Here is a 10,561-nt window from a genome sequence, read left to right as displayed (position 1 = left end):
CAGATGGTGTACGTGCTAAAGCATCAAACAGATCGTGGTATCAATCTAAATAAGAATACAACTAACAGGAAAAAAGTGTGCAAGCAATCTTTATTCCCAAAATTAAAAGCATTAAACTAGATCTGTACATACATAAAGCAGTTCATACACTTTAACATAGATGAAGAAACTTTGATGGATAAGTTCTTTTTTTATTCTCAGTGGGAACAGAGGAAAACTGACAAAAGTAAATAATCACCACTCTTTCCGTTCTCTCCCAAAAGCTTCCGTCTTACCCTCTGAACTAAATATAAATTCATACGTCAGCTTTATCTTCCTATTTTTTTCTGCATTATTTCAACATTAAAGCACTTGTGGCATAAGGGTTAAAAAGACTTGCATTTTCATTTAATTATAATTGAATAAAGTGCACTCTCATAGAAACAAAAATACAGTGGTGTCAGACAGAATGATTTACTTACTAGGTCGAGTTTGCATATCTGCAAAAACCACCTGCAACAAAGGCAAGACATGTTCTGTGCACTTGGTATATCTTACTGACAATTCAGATGAACGTGATGATGTCAAAGCATGTGTGGAAACCGGGTGAACTACCATATGGTGAAGTGTAGCCCCATAACTCCAGATAATCTGACCCACTTTGCTCTCCTTCCTTCCACCACATTCACAATGTTAGTATTCGTCTTCAAGATCATCATCCAGGTCCGAAAACTCAATTGATGGTCTGTTGTCTCGCCCATACTCGTCGCTTTCTCCATGGGGATCTGCAATCCAGATATGGCAAGTAAAATTTTGTAATCAGGTAGTAAATACAACTATGAGACTACACAATATACACTGCACCACAATGGTGGCAGCCTTATACATGGTAATTCAAAAACAACAGCCTGCTGGTAGCAAATCAGGACTGCTTTTCAACAAATACAAAACAATTGGAGAGAAGTGCTGAACCACATACTTTCAAGATTGTCCATGTGTTCATGAAGGATTCTCACCAGGTTGAATAACTGGGTGAAAAGGGAAGAATTGTCTGTTTTCAAGATGTTAAGTCTGCCACAATTCAATGTTAATAATAAAATGTAAATTATTACCGACTTGAGCATTTGTAATTTGTGAGTATTTGCCATACAGCTGAATTTGCATTATGGCTAGTGGGATCTTGTGAATGCGCTTGTGAGTGAGTGTGTGTTTGCGTCCTCACCCCCGCTGCATCGACAGCTCCCAGGACATCAGAGAACCTCTGCTCACAGAAGTGCAGCAGCACCACCAGATAGAGACCACTGCTGATGAACTCATCGTATTCTGACTGCAGAGCAAGAAAAGCCCAGTTCTCTTACAGCAGGATATACAGATAAGCAAGATGTTTAAAGGTCTTTATAGGAAAGGGTTCACTTATTTTAAAAGACTGGTCCTCACCAAATAAGGAGGGGAAGGGGGAAAGAAAGAAAAAAAAAAACCCACCATGGAGTCACATCATGTTCATGCTCACACCTCTCACGATTGCATACGGTAAAAGCAACATTCAGATTGAGGTTTTAATCTGTCAAAATTAGACACCATTCCAATTCCTCCAGTACACACCACACTTGAATTAGTTATTTGTACAATCACCCCATACAAAAATGTATGTGATTCATTCTTTTTGTTTTAACTATGCATGTTTAGAGAAAAGTTGATTTCTAATCTTGATCAACAGAAAGTGAAATGACTCACTTGCACATGTGTCCTATATAACTCCTGAATGTCAAAGTTGTCTATATTTAAGCGCAGCTTCTCCTTGCAGAGTTCACACGTTGTGATGGCCTCAAGGTTTGTGCCTGAGGGGAAAAACAGTGATTAAAAATAAAAGATGTGGTGGTGTGTGATGGAAAATCCATACAAAGGTATGCATTTACCTGAACCAATTTTGGAGCGAAGCCACCTCTTGATACATTCCTGGTGGACATATTGGAGACTGCCAGTGCAACGGCAAGGCTGAATCAACGGGTTAGAAGCCACCTCCTCACCCATCTGACAGATACGACACAGGTCACCTTCTTCCTCGTCAGAATCCTCCAGAAGCAGTCTACAGACAGAAGATTTGGTTTGACTTTGGTTTGAAGTACTTGTATTTTTTACTGCTCATGTTTAAGCAATGAGAAATAGCCTTTAACTTGGAGTGCATGCATTATAATTTAATGACTGCATATATAAATCTTAAAATAAAAAGGAACTTTTGCTTTGAGGGATTTACAGAAGAAAAAAAAAAAAAGTCTTTTCTGCCTCAGTCAAAGAAAACAACATCCATATCATCTATGTGCAATTTGTCCATCTTAAGAAAGCACTGATTATAGGATTTTAATTTCCACAGCTGCAAGATGGGCATATAGCAGGATATGTAAATGATCCATTTTGGCCTCCCTTTTTAACTTCTTTAAGTTCCAAAAAAAAAAAAAAAAAGGTTTTATGCATTCTAATAGATTTGATATAAAAAAAAATAAATAGCCACAGATTATGAAGACAGTTTTGGGGTTTTGTTGTAATTTAAGCAAGACCAATCACCTAATCACTCACTGTGACTCCTTTACAAATTAGTAGGTAATGTAATACTGTCTACTGTCAACTGGACCGGAGCAGCCCCATAATGTCCTGTTTTCTATTTGATAGCATTAAAAAGCAATCAAAATATTACTGAAATAACTTCAATAATTATTAGTTTTCTGGATGGTTCAGAGGTAGAAAATGCACATTGTGCAAGAAATCTAATTACCTCTCCTTGATCTTGCGCAGTTTCTCTTGATCCCTGCTGGAAATGGGTTTATCCCTTTGGCCATCCAGCTGGCTCTCAGCACCGCTCAACGGACCCCTGGAAACTGAAATGTTTTCATAGAGTGTGACTCGGCGGCGTAAAGGAAATTCAAGTGAGGCATCTTCAAGTTCAGGTAATGTTTCATTTTCAATTCTGCAGGGATGAGCTCCTCCAAAGGCCTCTAAACCAACTGCTCCCTCTTCTTCATTCTCCTCATCCTTATCATCATCATCATCATCATCATCATCATCGTCATCTTCCTGTGATGTTTTATGCTCAAGATTGTCCCACTGTCTCAGTAAATGCTGCGGACGGCTGTTACCTTCCTCTAAGCCTGTACCTGACTGTGTGCTCTCATCCCTCGCATGTCTTCTGAGGCGAGTGAGTAGGGGCAGGTAGCGACGGGAGGAGGAAAGCCAGGAGGAGCCACTTCCCCCGCCACTACTGGTGTCATTACTATTGGCGATACCAGGCTCTCTCCATGTTGCCATCCTGGACCGAGCCAGCCCAGTACGATAGCCATCACTGTTGTTCTCCTGGATAGGGGTGAGGTCTGCTCTACGATTCCTGAGGCTACCTATGTTTGTCTCTGATCCTCCAGCATCGTGGTCCAGACTAGACATCCTGGTTCCCTCGTCACTGTCCACAGACTCCCCACCAGTTGATGGACTATCGTCATCAAGTGAGTGAACGCTGGAAGATCCACTAGAAGAGTCTTGGCTAGACCGCCGTGAAAACAGACGAGAAAAAAGGCGGCGTGTGGAGCGACGGCCCTCAGGTTCTCCACTTTCAGGAGCCGCCCTTGGAGGGGGCCTCGCTTGTGGTCTGATGAGGGAGCTTGTGTACCAAGGGGTGTAAGAGGAGTAAGAGGGGAGACTATCTGAAGAAGATTCAGGGTTGGTGGTTTGTTCCTGAGATGAGTGGAGGGTGGATGAACCGTAACGGGCTGCGGTTCTGTTGCTGAAGTCATGAATCAAAGGAGAAGACCGTTGGGAGGTGGAAGATGAGAGGTGGCGATTGTGGGAACTTTCTCTGGCAGTTGAGGAGGAGGAAGAGGAGGAGTAGGCAGTCTCTTTAGGCCGAGCACCCTGAGCATATGTGGAGGTCACCCTGTCAGTCTGATCTGAAATAAGGGGAAAGAAGGCATTTAGGTATTTCACATTAAGTCAGGTTATGTACTCTATGCCTGTATCAATGTCACAAAATATTCATACAGAATGAAGAAGCCACTCCAGGAGTCCTGATTCTTTCTCCAATATTTGAGAGACCCGGCTCATTCTTTGCCTCCTGCTCCCTCCTTGACAACAGCTTCGAGGAAGATGATGATGAAGGTGACACTAAATGGCATGACTTCCATGAATCAAACGAATCATTTTGTTTTTCACCTATACCTGTATAAAAGAAAAAATAATTAAGATCAAACTGTACCAATTTTTGCTCTATTAATAGGAAACATGTTTTAACAGTAACAGATTTCCTTGTGACCTCTACTAGTCCAATATAATGTACCTCTGCCACTACTAAGCCCGCTACTGGAATAGGTAGATCCTGTAACTGGCATGCTGGCTGTTCTTGCATATAGTCCTCTGTTGTTGTATGAAAGTTTGGCCCTTTTAGAATCACCATCATCACTGGTGTTCATCAGACCTGAGCGCATTCCCAACCTCCCCTCAGTATCAGTCTGGAAAAAGTAGGCAGACATTGAATAGATATATATTAATAACATAGTTCCTGGAATGAGCCATTAACCTCAATGATATAATGTTTTACGCCTTAGAAAATACTGTTGACTGGGTTACATCGGGCCTAGAGAGTAAGGGTTTAGTACCAGTTTGCTCCTGCTGCTCAGAGAGGATTCAGCCCACGGCCGATCATAAGATCTCCTAGAGGATGACAGAGAAGTGGGTAACTTCCAGCTGGCGGAGCGACTGTCAGAACTGCTGTAGTCTCTGGATGAGCTCAGCAGACGAGAGTTCTTGAAAAAGAGAGACCATAGGATTTTTCAGTAGTGATACACAATACAGATGGAGAAAGATGCAGTTCAAGTTTACTTTCGCAAGTGGCGCTATGGAACTGTGTTTTGACAAGTGATTCCCCATTCTGCGCTGCCAACACTGACAAGAATGTGGTTAATGCCGTCATGTTCTGCCAATAGTTCTTGGCCGTCTTTGGTAGCTGTAATACAGCAATACACAACAGTGGGAAAGGAAGAAGACGACTGTAGGCTGATTGGAGCTGAATTTATTCGTATATTGAGTATTTATAATTCATCAGCATTTACTTAAAACATGTAAATGAATGAAGGTTATTTGAGCAAACAAAATGTCAAAAATTTGCTGATTTTCCTTTTATTTTTCCTGTTTCTGTTTCAAATATTACTATTTGATGATTTTCCCTGAAACACGTGATAGTAACCAAACATCCTTGATTATAATATTATTATTTAGATTTTGGCCAAAAGTATTAATCATAGAACAAATAAATTATTGGTTGATCAAGAGGTGATTAAGAACATTGTAAGTGGGACCCTCAAAGCTGCTGTTGATATAAGATGGAAGTGATCTTGTGGTTTTAAACTGTTCATGAGATTTGTCCCTGACAGAATTTTAAATGGAAGGTTATCTTTTCCACAATAAATAAAATAAAGGAAGGTGAATGCTTTGGTTGGTCTTTCCATCTACCTTGGATTCTTCTGGAAAGAACAGGAAAGACCAAATAGGGCCCAGGCAAACAGTAATACTATCTTTTCAGACAGACCTTGAAGAGCAGCAGGACTGAAATGCACACGTGTGCCAAGGAATCTAGGCTAGCCTAAAAAAAGACCTTTAAAGTGTCTGCTGCTGCACCACAGATACACATAGTTAGCTACTGTGCCATGTTCTTTGCGGAACTTGTCAGAAAAGAGCCTTCTTGACTTGCCATCACTGGAATACAGTAGAAAGGTAAATGAGAAAGAGAGAAGTAGAGAAAAAGAAGACAGAATGGCAGTTACTGACTATAACTGCTTCCTGGAAAAGAAAAGAAAAAACGCCCTAACAGGCCATGGGGAATTTGGGGCTGATGAATATGGTGTAAGGGTTGGGTGGTGTAAACAGTGTGCAGTGTCTCAAACAGCAGGGTGTACCATCAGCATACCTGTTGCTCTAGGTCTGCTTTGTAGACGGGAGATGCCCTTGGGAATCGGTCATTATTCAGCACTGTCTCACGACTATACAACCTACTGGAGCCCAGTGATGTGGAGGAGACTGTTGGACTGGATGTGTAGGACGACCTTGAGCTGGACAAACAAAAAGGAAGTCTGCGAGACCTTGAGTCCATCATGGATTTCCTTGAACCTAGACAGATGAATTGAAAAGATTTATCTCAAAACAAAATATAACATTATCTGAGATTTCAGCCTCATGCAACACATAGCTTGATTGTAGTTCGGGTGTGAAGGAAGTGTACTTGCTTTTAAATGCAGCTGTTCTTCCACATCCAATGACATGACAGGACATGTCCTGCCCAGCAGACTATTTGAAATGAAGAGCAACCTCTCTTAAATAATAAGGCTTGGTGCGCTGGTGTGTTTGCACTTGTGATTTACAGATAGAGCACACGTGACAGCGTGTCTGCATACACTAAAATCTTCATCATGCTGCTTCCTGGACCTAACCCACACGTTACTGTGCCTATCTTTGGGACTATGAACTCTTATGAACTTGACACTGTCAAATAGCAAACAGTAAAACTATGTGCAACATCGATGTACTTTTCCACTTATGAGACATCAAGATCATCCAACTATTAAGTAAAGTTACTTGATCCAAGCTTCTAACATTAAAGTGAATACAGGTGCTTGTTGACGCATCAGCTGAAAATCAAATATGCCAGACGATCTGAAAGGGAGAGGTCAGATTCTGGCATAAGGCAGTACAGTTTGAATTACTCCCTGGTAGTGAAATGGATCCATGGAAATTAGCTGCAGCACATGTGCTCAGAGATAGCCCAGTGAGCCAGCAGCTTGTCAGTGTGCAAACAGCATTATATAAGACAAGTTATCAAAAATAAACAAATAAATAATGTTCTAACCTGCAACATAGCACTTAAACCTTTAGAGCAACCACAAGAGAACACAAGATGTTAACACACAGGGCTTATTACTGAATGACAAACGCACACCACTACATGGAAAAAAGTCTTTAGAAGATAAAATATAAAGTTTGCATATAATGGCAAAAGCACTGTTTTGCTGGGTTTCTGTCGCAAAATAAACAAAAAAAAAAACAAAACACTAACTTGCTATTTGTTCAATGCAAAAAAATTGCACGTCATGCCACCTGATACCCAGTTTATAAAAAGGTCAGTTATCAGTCATCAAAATATCAAGATTATAATAGAAGTTAACACATGTTAAATTTGAACAGTTGTGGTGTTGGTGAGGCATTTTAATATCCACAGTAGATACAGTCGCAATTAATTTCCCTGTCCTTTCTCTGTGTAAATATCTGATGGAAATTAAGAAGTCCAAAAATAGTCAATAACCACAAAAAGGTCAAATCTAGTAATTACTGGTATTTATTTATGTTATGTCACAAACACCACAAATGGATCTAATCAGAAAAGTTGATGCCTGCCACACACACACACACACACACACACACACACACACACACACACACACACACACAGAGTTATTTTCACTTCCCTTTACTAGCGGAAGTGACTTCGCGTCGTTCACTGACCTCAGAAAATGGCCAGACACCAGCGACTATAAGAAACCATGAAGATAAATCAGCACCTTGGCTCAGTAAAACTGTCTCAGCAAGGGCATTTACGAGTGAAATGCGAAGTCACGGACTTTGGAAGGAAAAAATAAAACTTGGTTTCAAGTTTACTGCATGAGTCCACATTACCTTCTTCACGTATCGCTGACCAGTTGCAGACTACCCGGTCTTAACCAGGCTGCACAGAAAGCTAAAATGTCAGATTATAACCCAGCGTTCGTGAACGTCTCCTGCTCCCAATTAAACAGCGCAGGACATTTAATATTTAACAGAGTAACGCAAAGCTTTGGCACAGCAAATACGTTGGGTTTAATAGATGTCATTAAACCTGCTTTTCCAGAAGCTGTCCTGGTAAAACATTAAATAGTTTAGCTGCTGTTTCCCGACGACTGAACTGGGCAGAGCTGGCAACCCAGCTAGCTCGACGCTAACTAGCGGTTAGCTCGCCGTCCAAACGCCGACGTAGAGAAATCCTGAAAACTTACCTTCATCGGCAGCGCCGAAATAAACGCCGTCTGCTTTTTTTGTTTGTTTGTTTGTTTGAGGCTCTTTCTGTGGCAAGTGGTACATCTAAGCTCGCAGCACATCCGTGCGCTGTCAGTGCATTTCCTCACCTTTGATTTGAGTCCTCTTTGCTTTTAGCACAACAGGAACTATGGCGGCTGTGGTGACTGCTGTTGACACCGAGGATCAGCTGATCTGCACCCAGCCTGTGGGAGTGGTTTGCTGGGAGATTGCTTTCAGGTGCTACGGCATGCCCGGGCACGTGGACGATCCACGTTTTTCTTTCTCTCTTTTTTTGAGTAAATTTTGAGCCTGAGAATAATGGACACGTATATGAGGGGGGAAACTGAAATAACCTGAGTACACCGTCCTAACGAATGAACAACTGGCTTCCTTCTAATAGTATTATTAATTATACGGTACACAGCAAAAAGTCAAGGGCTATATAAGTGCCATGAATGTTTTTCTTGTTCACTTCGTGACACCCAAAGTGTAGGCTTCATGCTGTCTGTGTGTCTTCTGTCTCTGTAATCCTAGACTGACTCCATAATGTTGAGATCAGGACTCTTTTGGGTCTGTGCCATCTGTTGCAGGGCCCCTTGTTCTCCTTTTACTGAAGAGTAGGGTCCACATATGAAGCTTGAGCGATTTGTGTCATTTGTGGACTGATTTATGTAAAACAAAAACAAAAACAAAAAACAAGGGTTAACAGCATCAAGGGTGCCAATATTTTCCCTGGTAAAAGTGATTTATGTGCTACAGATAATTTCCTTGTTATTTTTTGCCTCTGATTTCAGGGTAGGCTACACCTGAAGTAGTTCGAAACATCAGCCAGGGAATCCATTTGGGCATTTAAGTCATTGTATTGCCGGTGAAATGTTTTTAGACTTTAAGTGTCTGACATTGTGTACTATGTGAGGATGAAGGGATCACTCAGTACTGATTACTTTTCATTTTACATTCAATGCTACTTTATATTCTTACTTGCAAACACTTTAAAGACAACTATTCTGCTTTTTACACCAACCAGTTTATTTCACAGCAGTTTGAAGTTACTGTGCAAATTTAAAAAAATACCAGAATTAAAATGCTGACTACCTTCCTAAAACCCACAGTAGTCAACTTCCTAATGCTATGAGCAGCCAAGATGAGAGTAAAAATAAGTCGAAGACATGTGTAATATGACTGAATTTATGATAATAGAGAGGGTGAAGCAAATTACAATTATACAACTCATTTCATGAAGGAGTATATTAGCCATCATGATATGGGAAGAAAGCATAAAATGTGTTCAAATTACATCCATTTTTATTGGCCATGATCATGCTGACACTGATATCAAAATGTTGAATAAATCCTGCAAAACATCTAAATGACAGCTGTTTAAAATTGAGTGTGTTCACTTGAAAAGTAATGCCATTTTTATTAGGTTTATGTTTCAATTATCTGTTTTATGTACATTATCTCATACAAACCAGTTATTGAATGGAACTGGGGCATATGATGAATTTAAGCATGGTGTTCTGACATTTGCAAAAAATTGCCCCAAGGAAGACATTGTAAATACAAGTTAAATTAATACATGAATAATCTTGCTTACAGCCACTTGCATGCTTTCCAGCAGTGCTGAGCAAATACCAAATTCACGAGGAGAGTGGAACACAGAAAACACATTTCCTCCTAAATTTCAAGTGGAGTGATAACATCATCTGCAGCAAACACAGGGAACTGTTTTCATCCAGACAATTTTTTTGATAGGAAGAAAATTCTGGAGAAAATACTTCTAGTAGTTCAGATTAAATTGTAGTCATCTTTGGGATAAAGGCAACAATCTCAGAAATGAATATCTCACATCCTGGGCAAATAAAACTAAGTATCTTAATTCTTAAGTGTTGTAGTGATATGTGGAAAAAATTTCAATGTTTGCAATTTGGAGTAAAAGACTGCAAATCATATCAATTATCTTAGATAATATTGTCAGTTAAGGCAGCACGGCAGCATAATGGTTAGCGCTGTTGCCATTAAAATGGTCACTGGTTTGGTTCTGTGTGGAGTTTGCATGTTCTCCCTGTGCCTGTGTTGGTTTCCTCCCACCATCCAAAGGCATCATGCTTGTGTTAACTGGTGACTCTAAATTGTCTGTAGGTCTGAGTGTGAGTGGTTGTTGGTCTCTGTCTGTCTCTGTGTGTTGGCCCTGTGATGGACTGGTGACCTGTCCAGGATGACCCCCTGCCCAGTGTGAGCTGTGATTGGCTCCAGCACTCAGTGTAAGATGAATGAATGAATATTGCCAATTACAAGTACTTGATTTCAACAAGTCATAAATAGATTGACACATACCCAGCTTGTGTACTGTACGTACTACAGACAGATACATACATATTAGAGATGGACAGATACAGATGCATAAACGTGAAAAAAAAGATTAAGAGCAGTTTGAGATTCACCTGTTAAATGTGTTATACTGTAGTCTGATGCTGAACATTTAGTTGCTTATTGGGTT

At 40.4% G+C, this 10,561-nt stretch overlaps 1 protein-coding gene across 2 annotated transcripts; it reads right to left on the bottom strand.

Annotated features, from left to right (window-relative positions):
* Positions 1-73: 73 nt before the first annotated feature.
* Positions 74-8,243, bottom strand: marchf7 (membrane-associated ring finger (C3HC4) 7). Of its 2 annotated transcripts, none has more exons than XM_029498932.1 (11): positions 8,169-8,243; positions 5,924-6,123; positions 4,617-4,763; positions 4,298-4,469; positions 4,003-4,179; positions 2,750-3,911; positions 1,896-2,065; positions 1,714-1,817; positions 1,202-1,306; positions 959-1,007; positions 74-764 (listed from the first exon to the last, which is right to left on the bottom strand). In XM_029498932.1, the coding sequence occupies exons 2-11, from the start codon at positions 6,107-6,109 to the stop codon at positions 673-675; spliced, it is 2,364 nt and encodes a 787-aa protein (XP_029354792.1). In that variant the 5' UTR covers positions 6,110-6,123; positions 8,169-8,243; the 3' UTR covers positions 74-672. The 2 variants fall into 2 exon arrangements, with proteins under 2 accessions (XP_029354792.1, XP_029354791.1); XM_029498931.1 differs by having other exon boundaries at positions 8,040-8,209.
* Positions 8,244-10,561: the final 2,318 nt, after the last annotated feature.

The sequence above is a fragment of the Echeneis naucrates genome, chromosome 3 (genome assembly GCF_900963305.1).
Source record: "Echeneis naucrates chromosome 3, fEcheNa1.1, whole genome shotgun sequence".
Taxonomy (NCBI): Eukaryota; Metazoa; Chordata; class Actinopteri; order Carangiformes; family Echeneidae; genus Echeneis; species Echeneis naucrates.
The sequence above is the reverse complement of the archived record's forward strand: the minus strand, read 5'-3'. Positions and strand labels throughout refer to the sequence as shown.

Excerpts from the sequence above, each read along its gene's own strand:
- marchf7 (XM_029498931.1), bottom strand. The coding sequence starts at position 8,124 with ATGTACCACTTGCCACAGAAAGAGCCTCAAACAAACAAACAAACAAAA. Across the intron at positions 3,912-4,002 it reads TGGAGTGGCTTCTTCATTCT|ATCAGACTGACAGGGTGACC; the intron begins GTATGAATATTT and ends CCCTTATTTCAG. Across the intron at positions 1,818-1,895 it reads TCGCTCCAAAATTGGTTCAG|GCACAAACCTTGAGGCCATC; the intron begins GTAAATGCATAC and ends TTTTCCCCTCAG.